The 19,773-nt window shown below is 43.7% G+C and overlaps 1 protein-coding gene across 5 annotated transcripts in view; it reads right to left on the bottom strand.

The window, feature by feature from the left end:
* The window catches only part of dop1a (DOP1 leucine zipper like protein A), a 31,963-nt gene that overhangs the window by 8,447 nt on the left and 3,743 nt on the right, over window positions 1-19,773 (bottom strand). For 3 of the 5 annotated variants that reach the window (XM_038712113.1, XM_038712114.1, XM_038712115.1), the window contains 23 exons: window positions 19,045-19,234; window positions 16,576-16,674; window positions 16,147-16,246; window positions 14,057-14,166; window positions 12,539-12,653; window positions 12,296-12,416; window positions 11,903-12,022; window positions 11,377-11,494; window positions 10,306-10,335; window positions 9,283-9,549; window positions 7,365-7,890; window positions 6,731-7,014; window positions 6,487-6,639; window positions 6,237-6,337; window positions 5,833-6,092; window positions 3,595-5,722; window positions 3,192-3,303; window positions 2,766-2,948; window positions 1,472-1,597; window positions 997-1,131; window positions 715-770; window positions 449-553; window positions 130-196 (listed from right to left, as the gene is read on the bottom strand). In XM_038712113.1, coding sequence (XP_038568041.1) covers window positions 130-196; window positions 449-553; window positions 715-770; window positions 997-1,131; window positions 1,472-1,597; window positions 2,766-2,948; window positions 3,192-3,303; window positions 3,595-5,722; window positions 5,833-6,092; window positions 6,237-6,337; window positions 6,487-6,639; window positions 6,731-7,014; window positions 7,365-7,890; window positions 9,283-9,549; window positions 10,306-10,335; window positions 11,377-11,494; window positions 11,903-12,022; window positions 12,296-12,416; window positions 12,539-12,653; window positions 14,057-14,166; window positions 16,147-16,246; window positions 16,576-16,674; window positions 19,045-19,234 — 5,506 coding nt within the window. The remainder of the gene's footprint in view (window positions 1-129; window positions 197-448; window positions 554-714; window positions 771-996; window positions 1,132-1,471; window positions 1,598-2,765; window positions 2,949-3,191; window positions 3,304-3,594; window positions 5,723-5,832; window positions 6,093-6,236; window positions 6,338-6,486; window positions 6,640-6,730; window positions 7,015-7,364; window positions 7,891-9,282; window positions 9,550-10,305; window positions 10,336-11,376; window positions 11,495-11,902; window positions 12,023-12,295; window positions 12,417-12,538; window positions 12,654-14,056; window positions 14,167-16,146; window positions 16,247-16,575; window positions 16,675-19,044; window positions 19,235-19,773) is intronic. The other 2 variants (XM_038712116.1, XM_038712117.1) reach the window with 2 other exon arrangements.

Below are 19,773 nucleotides of genomic sequence, written 5' to 3'. Positions count from 1 at the left end.
CATTTATGATTCAATCAAATCATTGTTATGACAATAGAGCAGAAAACACAAGTCAAACCTATCCAATTATAAAACATAATTGAAACCACTGAGATTCTGAATATGAGTCACGATGGCTGCAGTAATTACCTGCAGCTCCCGTTGGTCCTTCTTGCTCTCCAGATTGGGATTCTTCAAAATGAACTCATTCAGAACTCTGCAGAGTACAAAGAGAAAGGAAGAGCCATGTTAAATAAGTTAATATAGCGTAATAATATAGCGTGGAAGTAGAAGAAGGTGTAGTATCTACAGACTGACTCCTTCAGATCCACACTGTGACTATTTAACTGTAACCAATCCACTAACATCCAGAACACTGATACATGTAAATGTAATTGTGCAGGCGATTCCCCAGATGTTACGAGGACATAGGGACACCTGTATGATAATTAAAAGGAGACAAACCAACCCTAGTATAAGAAACTGTCCAGGGGCAGGCAGGCCTAACGGTACCGAGTCCTTCAGCAGTGCCAGCAGAGATGGCCAGCTATCAACTAAACTGGACACAGGGATCCTAGGACACATACAGGGCACAGTCATGAATGCAAGTAATACGTTTTAGAGGTTAGAAGGCGCTGCACAAATTGGGCCTTTATGTAGTGTAATAACTTTACATTAAATAGTAATAGATATATAGTGTAAAGATGTACTGCTGTTGGAAAGCAGTGGACTCACCTCTGGACATAGGCATAAAAGAACTGCAGCATGCAGACCTCCAAAGAGAGGTGCTTCTGTCGGGAGTAAAGAAACCGTAATAATGTAATGAATGACTATTGACAAAGTAAAACTAAAAGACAAAAATAACTTGTTATCCTTCTGTTTTTGGTTTAATGGTATTTATGATAAATCTTATTGTAATTAAAATGAGTAAACAGTTACATTTTGATGTTAAATTATGCAGACAGAACAGCTGGTGTTGAGGGAAAAGAAGATGAAGATTAAAGCATAAACACCAACCTTGTCCTTTGCTATGGCAGGCGGCTGCTTCAAGACCTCTTTGACTGTCTGCATGACCGTCTCAGTGCGCATGGCGCTCACAGAGCGAACCAGCTCAACCAGCAGCAGCTGTTCTTCACTGGCTAAAGGAATCACCTGAGAGACGCAGTATACATATAATGACTTACAAAGTCCACTCCAACAGAGAGATGCTGGAGTCTGGGCATCTCCTTTAGAACAATACCGGTAAAAGAATAAATAACAGAAATGTGCTACTGTCGTGTTTCACTTTTAAAACGGAACTTAACACCCCCTGACAATCTGACCTCCACTGCTTTAACTAGCTGCAGTGTAGTACAGGTGGACTCCAGGACCCCCTGACATAACCAGAGAGGGCGGAAAAACAGTTTGCAATGCAGGACATCAAGACAAAACAACCTAAAAACATCAAAAGGGTGAGTGAACTGTTTTACCCACTGTTTTTCAGGACACCCACCTTATTTCTGACTGGAGTCTTCACCTGTTTCCTCTCATTCCAGACATAGGCAATTGCTGCCATAAAGTGAGTACCATGGTTCATGGAGATTGGACCCAGCAACTCCAGGATTTGCTGCCGGAGGTTCTGTAAAACAGATGTGAGCAAGGAAATAAGGTTGGACCTAAACAGCTGGTAACTATGCAAACGATTTCAGTTACAATCCATACTGTCACTAGTCATGTCCTCTAATTATGTTTCGGCGTATCTTGCAGTATACTGTGTTGCTGTGAAAAAAACAAACTGAATGCAGGAAATAACAATAATTTGTTTCCTCAAATTACTAGAGAGACATTTCACACTACCTTCTGCATTTCACATCTGGTAACTGACACAAAATAAATTAACAACACTATCTGATTTAAAGTTGAGCTGCTGTTAAGTTCTGTGTACTATCCCAATTTGAAAAAAACTGACAAAACATGGGAATAAAAGTAAGTTAGACAGGTTTCTAGGCCTTTAATTAATCCTCCTGCAGGGACCAAGGGCTTGTAATGATTACTAATTACGTTCCGTACAGGATAAAAATCACTGTATTATCTCAGTGAAAATTACATTACCAACCCGCCTCCGGAAAAAATAATATCATCTGAACAACGCTAATAACTACTTGCAGAAAAATACAGAGCTATAATTGCTGAAAAAAGAAGTTCTTCAATGCCAGTGATAAGATTTTGTTCTCACAGTTGAGACCAGTAATAAAAATATTTTGTGTGTGGAGTATATATATACTATATATATATATATATATATATATATATATATATATATATATATATATATATATATATATATATATATATATATATATATATATATATATATATATATATATATATATATAAAAAATACTTTCTCTGTAAACATTTTCAGCCTGGCTGCCCACATGTTTAAATTTGCTAGAACCAATTGTCACTTTGCTATAAACACTGAACACTACAGTTTCCAGTTTTATATCCAACCTCTATGAAGTGCTGCAGGAACAATGTCACGTTATTTGAAAAGAATATGTGAGCTGGCTTTGCATTCATTCTACTTGGGCAAGGCTTAAGGCAACACAAGTGAAATATTTTAGTGCGGTAATCCGTTTCTTCTTTTTGGTGTGAAAAGAGGCATAGTCAATTTTAGACAAATTATCTCAGGCCCTTCTTATTCTGCAGCCAAGACGTGCGTTCAATTCTGACAAAGCAAAGACTAGTTACTACCTTGCCAGGCTGGCAAAGATCTAAACTGTGAATACTGTTGCATGGTGTACCTTAGTGGAGCCCAGGTTGATGTTGGAAGTCGAAGCAGCAGAGGCAGCAGCTGGCTTGTCAGAGTTGTCTGCCTGGTGGAGGACGCTCCACAGCAGGGTGACAGAAGACATGATGGTGTGGAGGATGGACAGGATCCCTGAACGAGCCTCAGCCAGGTGCTTCTGGTCAACACTCACCTGTAACTGGAGGCAAAATATCCAACAAGACAGTCAGTACTTAGGGTACCTAAACTATAATGCAAAGAAATAGAATATATTAAGCATACGGTATCTTAATACAAATCATACTCATGAGTGTAACCAATCAATGTATAAAATACCAAAAATGAGGCCTGAATTCAGAATATATTAACAAGTCTGTGCAGAGGTTGTACTGAGAAAGGAAGGAGCAATTTGCAGCAACTGAATGGCGCTCGGCTCCCTCACCTGGTGGTATTGTGAAGTGGGATCCAGCAGGCAGTAATGGATGATGGCCGTCACCCCCTCCAGCACTGTCAGAATCAGGTCAGGAGGGATGCAGAGAGCCATCCACTGGGGTCTGGCAGACAGAAGGAGAATATATATTTCACAGAGGTCGGGTACATATTCATATTACTGAATTAATGTATTTCTATGCAAGAATTTGGAATGTCAAGCATTTTCATCACAACTGGTACATACGATAGATTGATGATGTACAAGAGCCCCACTGCATCTTGTACAAGAGAGCCATCTGGTGTCCAAACCCTTGCTAAGCAGTTTTATTGCATTGTACTGCCTGTCTGTTATACCTAGATGTAGAATGGGTTATCATAACAGTGTAGCTCATCATCCATTTAGATGTTAATACCTGATGTCAGTTATCCCGGTCTCATAGCGGTACTGCTGAAGAAGATTGTCCAGGTTCCTGCACAGCTGCAGAGTGACAGAAGCCACCACCCTCCTCAGCACCCTCCCCATGTATGGCAGGGTGGCTGTGATGAGTCCTATCCACTGAGGATGCATCTTACACGCATGGTGCTGATGCAGCGCCCGGATCACTGCACACAGGAACATACCCTGCGCAGTGATAGGCTGTCCGTGGAGGTATTGCAGTGATGTCATCGGCTGCTGAGGGTTGACGTGCTCCACTTCCCCACCCAAGATCTCAAACCCGGCCCCAGCACCGCCTCCTGTCCCTCCACCTCCTGCCACTCCTCCCACAACAGGTCCTCCTTCTCCTCCTTCCTCAGCTGGCACCAGGACTCTGTGCTCGAGTACAACTAGGCTCTGCAGCAGTCTGAGCAGCTGAGACTGGACGGCGCTACAGCTGTCGATCTGGTCCTCCGACAGGTTGATAACACTGTCCTCTGATAGACCTTCCTCCACCGTGGCCACGTTCACCCCTGCCACCCGCTGCTCATGCCACTTCTGGGCGCTGAATATGGAGGAGAGCAGGCAATGGAGAACCACCTTCTGAACTTTGCACTTAGAGAGCACGTCGCTGATGAAACTAGCAAAGCCCTTAGCTGAGCCACCTGTGACCTTGGCTAGCTCGCTGAAAAGGAGAGTTAAGACCTCCACACTGGTCAGCTGCATGGCCCGGTTCCCAGCCAAGTCCTGAGGGCCCGCTGCCACGTGGGTAGAGTAATAGCTTCTTAAGAAGTAGAGACAGAGCGAGATGATGATCTCCAGGTACATGGCGCTGCGGAACGAATGGGAGTGGGAATCCTGGGGGATGGGGCAATAGAAGTCTTTGCCCATGACGGAGACCCTGTGACGGGCTAGGAGGTTTTGGAGTAAAGAGAGCTGTGGAGTGTAAGTGTTGTTGATACTGGTGGTGGAGATGGCACTTACAAACCCTGAGGGAGCGGCTCTTAGCATGGCTGCGATGGATGAGAGGGCGTGAAGGGCCCGGGAGGAGTCATACAGCTGGAGGTAGAGCAGGACGTGCTGGTAGAGAGGATGGATGTTGAAGCGAGGTGGGGCAGAGGATGATCTGCGTCCTGTGACAGTGACACCCCTGACAGTCCCATCAGAGCTCCCAATGGGTGAACCAGTGTCACTCTCAATCTCAGACACCTCACCTTCCCCACAGCTGTACCAGTTCTCTAGATCCAGGCTGTCCCCGAAGAAAATACTGGGAGGCCGCAGCTTTTCAGCTTGATTTGCCATCTTTCTCTGCCTCTCCTCCTCTTTCCTCTTGGCCTTCTTGAGCTTGGGCTTGGCCCCTGTAGATTTGTCACCCAGTCTCTCCATGATCTTTCCCTTAAGGCTGAGCTGGGTGCTGCTATGGCTACGTTTACGGGCCTGAGGATCTTCCACCTGCAGGGTGTGGTCCGGGGTGGCTGGGTCGGAGCTGTCTGGCAACGTGACAATGGAAGGTGATGAACTATGACGGGTGATGCCCTCTCTGTGGTGCTCCTCCGCAGATATATCAGCCGGTGTAACAGTGAGGAACTCCAGGGTGCCTCCAGCCACCATCTCGGGCAGAGTCTGGTGGCTGGAGCCGGAAGGAATGCCAGAGTCAAGACGGGTACCAGTGGAGGTATCTGAGGAAGTGCTGTCTGTGTCTGTCTGGGGCCAGTTATCAGGTGGAGGTGAGACTTCAAGAGATCCCTCATCTACTAAACTCAAAACCCTGTCTATCAGCTCCTTTATAACAGAAGATACAACCTCCTCTATAGAGTCCTCAGACATGTCATCTGAGTTACCAGGCTGTTGGTCTGATCCACTGACTGTACTGCTGACACCCTCTGGTTCCTCAAAGCTGCCGTTTTCTACTGTAGATGAATGAGAACCACTGGACTCAGAGCTCTGCGGCTCCCTCTGTTGGTCTACAGGCTGATAGTCACCAGCTAGGTGCAAGTTCTCACTGCTCAGACTCAGTAAGGACAGGCTGTCACTCAAGGGGTTGACAGTCAGACAGAATGGCTCCATATCACCCAGCATCAGGCCTCGGAGCTCCTCGTGTGCCAACCTCTCCCCTTGGATGAAGTCTAATCAAAGAAATAGAAGAAAAGACTAAATTCAATGTGGGAAAAAAAATATACAGAAGGACACATTCACCAGTTAAACTAAAAAAGCAGAATTAAAAGCCATTGCTTACTGTCTGAGAAACCGGAGTCCCTGGTGTAAACGGGTTCTGACGGCTCCTGTGGTTCAGGGAAGGCCTGGGCCCAGTGGCGCTGGGCCTGTACTCTCTGAATGGATACACGGTGGGTTTTGGGGTGGAGCAGGAGGAGGAGGAGAGGCTCTAAAACCCGAGCAATGTCATGTCTCTGAAGAACCTGGTTTAGCCAAGCCCGCCCAACAGCGCTAGTACAGGGATCCCAATAACTGAGACTGTCGAGCATGATGAAGAGGGACCTTAAGGACAAAGTGAAAAGAAGAGGGAAAGAAAAAATTAAAATGACAGCAAATCATAGAAAAGGCACTTAATACAAAACATTACTGTATTAATGGCAACCAACACACACTAAATTTAGAAACATTTCTATGTCTCCAACCTACCTGTCAAATGTGCGATTAAAAGGGGAGGACTTGGTCATGTTCAAATCTCGTGTCAAATGCCACAACACAGAGAACTTTACATGGGCCTCCAGCCGGATTCTCTGAAAAAGAAATAAAAGGTGCTTCAGCATGGATTTTATCAACAGAGTGTGTGTGTGTATGTGTCTGCAAACTCAGCGATGGGAGTGTGTGCTGTAATTTTGGATGTTTGTGGGTGTTGCCTGGGATGCAAAGGGTCTCGTGTACTAACCTTGTCTCTGTGCATGAGCTGTTGGCTGATGACGTCCTCACAGATGCTGGAGGACGGCACCAGGTTGTGGAGCTGGTAGAAGAGCTCTACGCTGCGTTGATGGTGCTGAGGTGTTGCTTCACTCAACTGGTCCCATAAGATCAGCGCCACACTCTGGGGAACAAGATTGGAAATTAAACAGGGTCAAGACCATCAAAATGCACGGAGCCCACCTGTCCACAGTAACCGAAAACAAGATCTCTACCTTGAAGAAGACTGTCTTGTCAGCAATGTACTTGAGGATTCCCTGAGTGAGTGGTGGTCTGATGACGACAGCTACTCGACCCTGGCTGGGGCTCATGGGCTGGGTGGACTCGGAGTTGCCCCCAGATGCCACGCTCTCAGCGGTCACCATGGCAACCGACTGGGTGAGTCCCACAAGGTCCATAAGCAGGGAGATGGCCACGCCCTGCAGGCTGAAGTTACACGCCAGGCAGCAGGCATCCATCAGGGTCTGCAGCCACGCCGGCAGACGAACCTGCTCACTATCTGTATTGAAGCAGGAGCGATATCCAACACTTAAAAGTCGTAAATCAAACCTCTAAAAGCTTTCAAACAACTCTTAGCACTCTGTCACTCTCCCTACCATTGGGTATCACGGAGCTGCAGTTTCTACTGTTTGAATCCATAGATTAAGTATAAAATAAGTTCCGGAGCGTGTATATGAAAACCATTACTACAGTTGACCTTTTCTGTCCTTTCCCCACTGAACCTGACAATACAGTCAATTTTCATCTTTTAATCTCCAGTTTGAAAAGAAAAAAAAATCCCCCATAAATCCAACAATTAAAGTGGTCAATTAAACCCTCACATCACAAAAGAGTGTTTTTGCGACTTACCCAACTGCTCTTCCTGTGTGGGCGAGGACTTGAGGTTGCCCTCTGCGATGTAGACAGGGAAACTGGAGCATTCCAGGAAGAGCTGGCAGGCAGCAGTGAAGGCAGCAACGCACTCCCTCTTTACCAGCCCTGATCCTGAGCATGACTCCTTATGATCAAAGTCCTGGGCGTCCTCTGAAACCAGGGGTCCTGATCGCAAGATTTCATCTCTTTCACTGTCAGCTTTGTCCACTTGCCCTTGGGTAATATACAAGTTGATGAGTCGAGAGAGAAACTGCTGGAAGTGCTCCAGGCAGCACTGCATGACTGGTTTATCCAGAGGCTTGGTCTGAGATGGGCCTGAGGAGCGACGGCCTGTTCTGACAGCTGGGTGGGGATGAGGGCTTTGCTCTGTCTCCTCGGGGACATCTCCCTGGTACTGGACAAAGTCTGTGAAGCCACTTTCTGAGGAGCGACTGCTGAGAGGGTTTTCTCCGTCCTCAGACATCTCCCCACTGCCATGTAGCTCCAGTGTCGCTGGCAAGGCCTGCAGGAGGAGGATAGGTGATCAAGGAAGTTCAGCTAAGAGTGATGGAAGCAAAGGAAGAGAAAAGGTGTGTGCCAGAACACTGAAAATACAGCAAGCCAGGAGCAAATGCCGATTCTGTATATTCTCACACAGCACTTTCTGTTGCCAGTCATTTTATGAATGAGTAGAGGTCTAATCAGAAACTACCTGTGTAGGTGGATGATGGGTGTGTGGATGCGTTAAAGGCACAGACATTTTCACATCAGGCATTTTGACTTGTCAGCAGGTGTAACTAAAAAAATAGTGGAGGTTTCTCAACAGACTCATTATCCTCTTTGCTTTTCAGTGTCCTCTACTGGCCATTGTATAATGAGGCTTAATATATAATGGCCTCAGGGAGTTGAGCAGACTGAGCTGTAGACAGACTGACAGACTTAAGTTCTTACAATTCTTCGTCACAGTCAGCCTGTGGGAGCCTGAGGGCTTCCTGTGAAGCATTTTGATTGAGGTAGCAAGCACGTTCTGGAGCTTGGACTCAGATGGCACGTTAGATGGCATGTTCTCTATATGCCCCTCAGGGTGGGGGGTGGGGAGGTTATAGAATTCAGTGGATGTATGTGGAATATTTTCCACTCAGATGGATATGGCTCACCCAGGAGGCATCACAAGCTAGTCTACTCGTCCCTGCTCTCCTTAGAGAGAAAAGGCGAGGCAGGCTCAGCTGTTGGTTAACCATCTTCTGTCCTTCTACTTGCCCTCTCTTCTGCCCCTCATGGGCCTCCCTCAATCTATGTAGCCCCTATTCATCTCTGGGTAAGGGACTGATAGACTTAACTTTTAAATCATGCCTCACTGAGCTCTCAAACACTTCACAAATCACAGGTTGCTGGACAGGGACCAGGAGGACCAGGACAGCAGAACGAAGCATTTGTTCTGAACAAGTCTTCAAATGCCTTGTGTTGAGGGAGTGTGGGATGGCAGGGCCAGTCATGGGACCACCCAGCCAACTGCAGCACAGGGCAGGAGGCTGGCAGGAGCCAACAGGAGCCGGAAGGGGCCCTGTTCAGGGACCAGGGCACACCATCAGAGCCTGAACTGATGGATTTTGGAGCAGTAACTTGTAGGGGAAGTCGGTCACATGGGTCAAACTGGGATTTGCTCTGACTGGGGCAGCAACAGGGCCTATGTTTTTATCAAAATATTTTTGAAGGATCAGAGACAGAACAGAATTATCAGCTGGCAATGTTGTTCAAAGGTTGGCATAGTAACAATTTTCATTTCCATCTAACCACTAAAGCGAGCAGATGCTCTCATCTTATCGTGACTCAAGTGTCAGGAAAAAACATGATATTTAACAATCGCCAATTAATATCTGTTTCTGATAGAAAGGGCCATTTTGTTTTCTCTCACCCGCTGGTCCTCCTTTTCTCTGCTCTTATCTCTTGTAGAGTTTGAGGGGTTGCCATTGGAGTTGGAGAGGCCCTGAGCCTGGGGGCCGGAGGGCAGGGCCAGAGGGGACACCAGTGGTGGCTGCACTTTACTGAGGATCTTGGAGCAGAGACGAAGGCAGTGGGTGAGCTCCCCGAGCCCAAGGGATCGCAAGTGACAGGTCAGGGCCGCCACCATACGCAACAGCAGCTGAGGGAGATGCTCTGTCTGGATCTCTATGTAGGTCTCCTGGAAATGTTGCACAAAACAGGAAGTGAAGTGAGAACTTAAAGGTGGAATTACTGGGTTTCTGAAGGGAGGTGAACGTGATATAAGGCTGTTAACTAAGGCTGAAGACTTTTTCTGAAGTCTTCAAAAGGATTGCTGTAATAAAGTTTGCTTAATTAAATACACATTAAAATCTACAATTATCTTCTTATGTCTTTTCCCTCTGGTCTGTGAAAGGGAAAACCTTAACCCCTTAACCAGTGCATAAATGTTTGTTTTTTACATATACATATTATGGCCACGTTACTCTTGTGATGTGTGTGGTGAAGTTCTTTTTTTCAAAGTAGACTCAACAAGCAAAAACACATTTTTATGAAACAAAAGAAAAGGAGCAAAAAATGAATAACCAAATCACAAAATAAGCATTAAACCATGAAGTAAAGAAAAGTTGTCATATTTCTTACAAATATGTGAGCGCTGCAATAGCATATGACTGCATGCATGCTTAACAAAAAGCACATACACACTGGGCGGGGATTTCATTTTCACAAGATCCACACCAAACACCACATGTAATGACTCTTATAATCCCACTTCTTCCTCTGGAAGATTTTTTGGCATTACAATATCAGATAGTCAGTCATTCTGAAATGATGACTCAAAGCAGGACAGGAACAAAGATGGCCTGAGGGGTTGTTGGCAGGACGTTGCAGAAATGTTATCGTAGCCTCAGTGAAGCAGGGTGAGGTGAAAAAGCAGGAAAGAGCAGTACTTTACCTGGCAGATTACCCTCATGCTTCTAGTAGGCTTCAAGGAGAAAGAGCAGATAGTTTGAACAGACAGGAGCAAGCAGAGCACAGGCCACACAACACTTGGTTTGCAGAAACACACACACACACACACTTCCAATTTCTCGCTCACAAACTCACGAACGCACAGTTCTTTCTCTTTCAAACAAACACACACACACACACACACACACACACACACTTAAACAGGGTCATAAAGAGTGAGGGATTTCCAAACTATTCAGATTGGAAATACTGACAAGCATATTTCTAAGAGGATGCAAACAATATTTTTGGCAGGGGAACTAAACACAGGAAATTTTTTTTATAACCTGTGTGGAGATTGCACACAAACATGGGAGAGAGGAGGTGTGCACACACACACACACACACACACACACACACACACACACACACACACACACTTCCTCTAATGGTGACTATAACATCCCAGAACTGGAATTAAAAACAATTTGGAAACCAAATTGCAAATGTTCATGGAAGGTACTTGTAGGGAACATACTGTATTTAAAAAGGAGGTGTGTGAGCCAAGAGGGGGCGAGAAACAGAGAATGAGATGAAGCCCAAGCAGGGGCGGGACACAAGGGACTGTAAAAGAGGGAAGATGAAGAATGTGGCAGAGAGACATAAAAACACAGAAGAACATTTTGAGAAAACCTATAAAGAAAGGGAAATGAAAACATCAAAGGAAAGGGAGAAATACTGAATAATGACAAAGACAGAAATGACAAATTGAGAAAAAAACAGACATACTGGGCAGACACAGAAATACAGATAGAAGTGAAACAAGAACAAGATGAAAGTGTGAAGGGAAGTTGAGTGAAAAAAGAAATGGGTTTGATAGTAAAAGAAAGCCATAGTGGAGAAAAAGCAAAGACAGAAAGTGGGAGATAGACATGAGAAAGAAAGACAAAGGTAGAAAAGGACAGGGACAAGGAAAGAGAAAGAAAGGAGGAAAGATAGGGAAAAAAAGACAGAAACCAACAAACAAAGAAAGGAGAGAAAGACAAAGAAAGAAAAAAAGACAGAAGAGTCTCACCAAAGAAACAATATCCAGCAGAAAGTCAACCAGCTGACAGAACTCCACCAATGACAGCTCTGGAGGATCTAAGCTCCCAGCATGCTGTGGTGCGCGTGTGCTGTTGTTCACTGTCCTCCTGCAGAGATGCATATTTGAGATTGATTATTTTGAGTAAGGTTTGCTGGTTCACACTTAAGGTCAGTGATGAAGATGTGGAACCACTTGGTTCTGCTGTGGGTGTAATGGTAGTGGTAAACGTTTCTTGGCACACATTTGGCTTCTGGCCCCAGCTGAGCATTGTTTCAACACAACAGCGTACCGAAACAAGAGAAGCAGAACAGTGGCATCCCTTCTACTCTGAAGACGAAACCTCTAGCAGGAAAAACAATCATCAACCAAAAATGGCTCCAAAACACATGACAGCAACTATAGTTTACCCCCAAATTTAGACCTTAACTCTGAGTGTTTCTGATACTAGCTAGATGAGCCTCATCAAGTGTTGACTTAAGAGTGTATATGTACACATTCCTTTTAACATACGAACCTGCAGCACTCCTCGAACCAGTGAGCGATGTAGTCCCACATGTAGTACGGCTCAAACGAGTTGAACAGGAGATTGGCTGTTTTAATCAGTTCTGCCGTCTTCTTGTTCTCTCGTAGTTTACTAAGAAAAAAGGCTAAATTAGGATCATGCTATTCATGGTTTGTACAGATAAATAAATCAACAAACACATCACAACATTTTATAATGCTAGTGATTAATAAATCATTTCCGTTATTTATCATTTAAGAAAAATGCAAAAATTTTACCCATATCCCAGTGTCCTATTTTACCATTTTTTTCTTTGATGATGCAACAACCAAACTTTAATCATGGAGTTAACTTAAGTTTTATCATAATAATGTCTAAAAGGGACAGGTGGTGGACTGGACTGACCTGCTGAGGTGTGTGTGGTCTTTACTGAACGGATTCTGGTTTTGGAGGTCCAACTCTGTTCGGCACTGTGTGTGTAGAGTCCGAAACACCTCGATCAGAACATCCTCTAGGATTGCCGGACCTGGAGAGACAAACAGATAGGAGAGGTGAAACGCACAGTGGATAGCTTACATGTAGTTTATGCTACGTGCTGCTACAACACTAACTCGACTGTTCGTGTCTGCATAATCAAAGACTGGTTACCAAGCTCCGGTTTGTCCAGCAAACTGATGAGGATGCGGAATGGCTTGAGGTCGTGCATAAGTATGCTTTCCTCTTCCCCGCCTCGGGCCTTGCCCTGCAAGATTCCCACCATTGCCTGAAAACACACAAACACACACACTCAGAGATACATACCTCAATTACAGTAGAGTTCAGGGGAAAAAAACTTGCAGAGGGAACATCAATGTTTTTGTTTAAAGACGTCATATTATGCTCATTTTCAGGTTCAAAAATATCAGAACAGGTTTACATGGTTTTATTTTCAAAAAAACATAAACATGTCATACTGCACATTGCTGCAGCTCCTCTTTTCACCCTGTGTGAAGAACACTTCGTTTTAGCTATGGAGTGATGCATCTTACCTCTAAAAAAGGTCTTTGTTGGGAGTCGCACATGCGCAGTTCCTAGTTAAGGACTACTAGCCAATCAGCGGGTAAAAACTGCTTCGGTTTAGCTGTATATCTCCTTACCATCTTAGCAACATCGACTGGAGCAAGAGTTTCAGATTGGTGAGTTATTAATCTGTAACAAAAGTATCTTTCATCCATAAAGTTATAACTGTCTCTACATCACAGTTACAACTTTATGTCCATTGACTGTCTGGAGGGTAGCTAGTGTTTGGAAGGAGAGGAGAGGCAGCAGGTGGACGTCTTGTCACTGTGTGCTGTGCTGCAGCTCAGAGTGTTGCTGTGTCGTCACAGGGATGAAAGGGAAGCGGCTGGACTACAAATGAGCTGTTTTCAGGCAGTTCAGAACAGTGTTTTCTGTGGGAGCTGGGAACTCCCTTTGGGCTGGACTTTGGACTTTTTAGCTTTGCAAACCTATTTCATGCAAAAAAAGATATAAACTCAACAAAGGAGAGGGACAAACCCAAAAAGAATAATATGACCTCTTTAAATGTTAATTCTTATAATATTTGGCAAAACCAAAGTCATATTTGCATTGAGCACCCTTTCATTTTGTCTTTTTTTGTGTGTGTTTCACGCTTCGTCTGTCACATAATACTGAACCCAGGAACAGACGGTCTCCATACTACCCACCTTCTCCCAACGGAGGGAGCTCCAATTACTATCTCAGAGCAGATGGCGGAATAGCAAACAAAAAACAAAACAAGCACAAAACTTCCCCTCCTGGTCGCTCTGTGTGCACCCTGCTTTGAGCGTGACAGGACAGATTACACAAGTGTGTCTGTGTGTGCGTAAAAGTCTCGGAGAACTGGGAGCTGTCTACAAAAGGACAGGCTACGGGGAATAGGAGACGAAAGCAGGGCATATAAGCAGACCTCAGAGAGGATGTGGGTAGTGTGGGAGCAGAAGGATTAAAGCATGGCAGGAAAAAGGGGGCCAGATCTGTTAAACTGAGGACGAACAACTACAAACACACACGTTCGGTCTCGTGAGACATCCAATTTGGGGATTTTTTTGGAAGCTGATTACCGGGAATACACATAAAAAAACATTTTCCTTTGGTGACCCATTTGCAATTAGCTTGAAACCTCACCTTGACAAGCATGTCTTTAGAGAAGGTGTTGAAGTAGTGGCTAGCGTGTTCCTCTGGGTTGCTCTGTCGAGTGCTGCGGGGGCCTGTTATCACCCCGTTGTTGTCAAAGCCTTAAAGAAACAAAGACATACACTTATAATCGCACACGCTGATGTATGTCCAGCATATCCAGCACAAGGCAAGAAGAGAGACACATTAAGTCTAAACTATCTTTATCTTCCAGTTAATTCTCCTTTTCTTCATCTTCTTCTTTCTTAAGTCCTAATGGCTGTCGCCAGCATAACGGATTTCAGTAAAGTATATCTTGGACGGCTTCAGACTAGATGACTTGCCAGATTCAGAGTGGTAGGGCCTCATTACTCTTCAACATCACTGAACAGTTAAAATAAACCAGTCCTGAGTCCACTCACACCAAGATAATATGTCCCCCAGCACAGAATCTGAAACTTAGTACCCTGAACTCCAATCCACTTATTATTTGTTCCTTATCACTTCTGCTGATCGAGATACTTGACATATTCTAATGTTGCAGTCACTGTTTTGGAGAAGAGTATAAGCTTGATACAGTCAGCGTCCATTCTTATCCATGCACACACTTACCAGCATGTTCATCCGCAGTGAGTTGCAATTGCAAACAAGAGAAAATAAAGTAAGACAATGACTACAGCAGATACAGGCCTACTGTACGTTCCACAGAAAAGGGGGAAAAAATGGAAAACAGCAATAAAGCACACATAAACCTTCATATATCACAAAACAGAACAATGTGTTTGGAAGGGGTTGTATATCAGGGTTCCCGCCATGTAACAGTGTTAAATTTCTATAACTCTTGTTATATACAAGTCAAAGTGGTTTCATGATCTATAAATATTAATGCTAATCCCTGTTGAGTTATTCTAACACAGTTAAGTGTCTACTACAGGTTAACGTGTGAATCGGAACATTCTTCGACTTTCCTAAAACAAAAGTCCCCAGTGGGGAGTAGGGATGCAACGATTACAGATTTTGTTGGTACCATTATTGTCAGTATCATAATCACGGTTCCACAGTTATTATGCATTAATTAATTTCACAACACTAGTAATGACTTAAGTTGATTTTTAATATTTAATTACATTAACAATTATATTTCTATAATATGTACGTATTATTAATAAGAGGAATATTAAATTTTATCCCCAGGGGAAATTGTTCTAAAGGAGGGGAATAAACCATCAACTCTCATCCATAGTTTTAGTGAAAATGATAGAAATTGAGAGCCGTGTTAACTGAAATGCATTTCATTGGTAGCCTATAGTCCTGAAAGTCTATAAGCTCCTGATGTATGTTAGTGTTTTACACCTGGCACTGTTTTCTCAACACAGACACAAGACAACATGATGTGACGTCAAATGTTCAGTGACTGAAGGTCTTGAGAGGACTACTTCCTGTCTTCCATAAAGGCCCTTTCAGAAAACAAGCGATTTGAACTGCGTGGAAGTTCAACTGGTGCGGTGCACGTTGCTCGACGCAGCAACAAACCAAGCCATTGAAAATAACGGGCCTCATAGCGCAGCGGGGCTGTCGTCGCGGTGGGTCAGGAAGTTGACACCTGCCTTGTTTGTTTACGTTGCACTGAAAGCTCGACTCTCACCGCTACGTCATCGATAGTAAGTGACACATTTATATTTACTTCCCTAGCAACTTGCTAAATTATTCAATATAATGTATTAACGTTAGGCCTACCATTGGGCCTGCAAAGCTGGGTGGTGATCTTGCAGGTGCTGCATCAAGTTTAATGTAGTTATTCGCTCCTTTAGCAGGAACCTTTTAACAGGTGATCCGTCATTTTCAGTAACGCCGTGGTCAGTCTGAGTGTAAATGCTCCCACACTGCCGACTTCAGCAGCTTCTTTGGTGGAACTAAAGCTTCACAGTTTTTAGCCAGTGTACAGTAACCTTGACGTTTTAAAGCGCGGTTAACACTGAATTCCGGTAATCGCTGCATCCCTAGTGGAGAGACTATCTCTTTAAATTCTACAATGTTAAATTAAAGAAATTAAACGGTGAGTGCAAACCCTGGTCTTAATGTGGTCTGTGTGTATTTCGCACCCAGCAACCAGGCGTAGAGTCTGCGGTTGAGGGACATGTCTCTTCTCAAGACCACATGCAAAGCTGCTGACAGGATCCGGATCATGTCAGGGCGAGTCGCCTGAACACAACAGAACAGAGCAGAACGTTTGTGACTGTATCGCTCTCCCTTTCACACATACACACACACACACTGCAGATGTCAGATAAAAACGGTGTCCCATAATGTCCCAGAAATGTTTTGAGGTGAAAGATTTAACAAGCTGCCAGCATGAGTCACCGAGTGGCCTCACACACACGCACAACAAAAAAAAGACACACAGACACATGCAGCTAGTTAGATACTTTGGTCTAATCCTAACTGTAACCGACACACACATCATTACCATACTGCAGTTTACACACAGGCCTGTAGTGTTAGCCAGACCCCAGTCACACAGCATTCCTTACCTGGCTCATGTGGAAGGGGAAGCAGAAGAGGATCAGGTCCAGGGTGCTCCTCTGCACCAACACACTTGAGTCCTGGACTGAAGTACTGACCGCCTCCACCTGGTGAAAACAGGGACTCACTATTATTCAACCTGGCTATATACATTAAAATGTAGAACATTATATAACAGTACCCTATTAACCCATTTCAATAGACACAGTGATTCAAGTTAAATCTAAGGTTATGAAGATTTTAATTTAATGTTATTGATTTTTAAACATTTCATCTGATGAGCTGCTGAGCAAAATACATTGCTCATGTCATTGTTAATAAAAGACTCTTTTATGGGTTAGGTATGTGGACACTACCCCAGACATTGTGGTTTATCTTGTCTGACTACCGTTACCAGCACATGTCACTCGTGGTAATTCTCTTTCTTGAGTAAATTAAAAGGTCCAGTGTGTAATATTTATGAGGATCTAGTGACAGAAATGCAATATAAAGATCCATAACTATGTTTTCAGTGTTCTCTATAGGGGTAAATTTTGTTATAGGTATAAATGTCAATTTTTTAAATCTTTATATTGACATTTCTAACAATAGGGGGCGCTATATAACACACTTTTAGGAAAAGTCAGAGACTGGGGGACTTCAATATTATATTGAAAAAAAGATAGATACAATCAAAAAACAGCCTGGGGTAAATTTGACCCGTTGGCGGTTCTAGTGTAAACGTAGTGATGAGCGTCTACACTGCCAGAATTCTACAAGAAGAAGAACGTAGAGACAAAATGCGCTCCGAAGTGCTGTTTATCCGTTTTCAGCTACTGTAGGAACATGGCGGGGCAACATGGCGACGTCCATGCAAGGGGGACCCGCGGTTCTGTAGATATAAATGGCTCATTCTAAGGTAATAGAAACACAACAGTTCATTATGTAAGGTTTATGTACACAGTCATTTTAGCGCTGTTCATTGGCAACGCCTTTCCCACTACAGGCATTACACTTGCTCAGCGCAGTGAGTGAAGGAGAGTCTGACGGTGGGGCCTGAGCGATGTGTCCTGGGTTGATTCTGCATCTGACAGCGATCCACTTGAATGAAGTAAACATGCATAAAAGCCGCTGCTCGTAGGTTTTGTGTTGCTACATGATCATCAAAACTAATTCTGCAGTAGTCTAGTTTTTCCCTTTGATAAAGGTGTGTTCTGCGGTCCCTTCAAGAGAGCGTGCGGCTCCCTCGTGTGCTTTTTGACCGGCAATAACTTTTCCAGTGCTATGTATTTTTTAGTAACAGTGATCATTAGGCCTATACATTTTTCCGTTGGGTAAAAATCTACTATGAATTTTGGAATTGATAATCATTTTTTTCAAATAAATAGCCTACTTTTATAGCTATGTGTTACTCTCTGGATGCAGAACAGTAAGAACTAGCCGACATTATGAGGCTATTATTACCACCTATAAAACAACAGTCAGTCTTTTTTGTAAATTGTATGCTGCATTTAAATTCAAGCTGTGTTTAGAATATAACTAGCATTTAACTAAACATTCTGTAAATGCCTGAAATATGGGGATGGTGTTTATAGGAAATGCACAGCCAATGTGCTAAATGTTTCCCAAAGTGTATTGGAGCAACATGTAGCAGAAATAATCACAAAATCACAGCATTTTTATTGCGGGTAAATTTTACCCGCCATGGCGGTTATAGGTATACAACGAACCCTGGTGGTTCTAGTGTTAAAACATACGTTTTTTTTAATCCATTAGGTGGTGGGTGAGAATATACAGGCATAATATTTACACCAGATAAAAGTATAAGTATTTGGTTAGCTCAGTTGGTAAAGTGCAAGTCTCTCACCCAGACGGTTGTGTGTTCAAGCCCACGTCGGGAAAATAATTTTTTTTCCCCTCGTCAACAAATTGATAATGAAGGACTGTTTAATATGTTCACAATAACGCATGTGCTGCAGTATGTGTGTGTTGCGGTGTTCTGTGATCCGCATCCATCAACCTACAGACACTTTTTTATTATTTCCCCAGTATCTCCAGGCAGAGGACATTTAGGGAATCACGTTTTCTGACAGCTCTTTCAGAGGTGTGTCAAGCAGTCTACAGACTCTTTTTAATGTTGTTTAGAATTTTTCAAAGTAAAAGCTCTCACTTAAACTTGAAATAATGCATTGCTGCAAAAAAAAAAAAACAAAAAAAACATTCTCACACAACCTCACCACTAGATGTCACTAAATCTTACACACTTATCCTTAAAGGTTTTAACTCTTGACTCTTGTTTTCTAAATTTGCATGTGGACACATATGATAAAACCTGATGAAAACATTGAACTGATGCTAAAGAACCCAAATCACTGAAACATCAGATTTACTACATAGCATTTTTGGAGGAAGGTGTGCAAACTTTCAGGCCAGGGGCAAGCAATTCTGTCGTTTAGTATTTTGACAATGACTTGTTTGTATTGTAGTATGCTGCGTACCATGAGCTCGATGTCACTGCCTATGACATAGAGCTGGTCCTCCATGGACAGCTTGCGATTGAGGTGCAGCAGAACAAAGGTCACCCCAGGGAGACGCACAGCAGGGCTGGTCAGGATGCTGCCCCACAAGGCACTGTAGAAGGCCGACTGCTCCACTGCTGCGGCCACCTTCTCCAACAGGGTGTTGGTTCTATGGAAAACCCAGGACACAGTGAACATGCGTGTCAAGTACACACCAGCACTGACCTCCTAACACACTACCACTGCAGAGTCATGCAGTCCACAAAGTGCAGCTGGCACAAATGAAAATACTTGTTTAAAGCAGCAACACTCTGCTTCACATGTCGTTGGCAGACAGTACTTCCCTCATGCAGAGGTCTTATTGGTCAATTATTAGGGAATAAATTAAGCAGGATGTTGAGCTACTTTAGTTGCAGAAGTGTTATTGCTCCTTGGTCTACACATAAATGCTGTTTCAGGGTTTTCTTTCCATATGGAAACATCACTTAACAGCACAGAGCACACTCATCTAATTGGTAACTAAGCAAAAGATATTAAAAGCACCAGAGAAATACGTCATCCAATGCTTGTGAGCTTTCTCTGAACAGAACACTCACTGCTGTTTATGAAACCATTTAGAAGTCACTGAGAATCTTTTCATTTTCTATTTCCAGTGCCTGAGTGGGAGCTGAGCGCCAGCATCAATACATAATACTGAATTATTTTGGC

Source organism: Micropterus salmoides, unplaced genomic scaffold (assembly GCF_014851395.1).
Source record: "Micropterus salmoides isolate LMB-PRFRI ecotype aquatic unplaced genomic scaffold, ASM1485139v1 Ms_hic_scaffold_11, whole genome shotgun sequence".
NCBI lineage: Eukaryota > Metazoa > Chordata > Actinopteri > Centrarchiformes > Centrarchidae > Micropterus > Micropterus salmoides.
The sequence above is the reverse complement of the archived record's forward strand: the minus strand, read 5'-3'. Positions and strand labels throughout refer to the sequence as shown.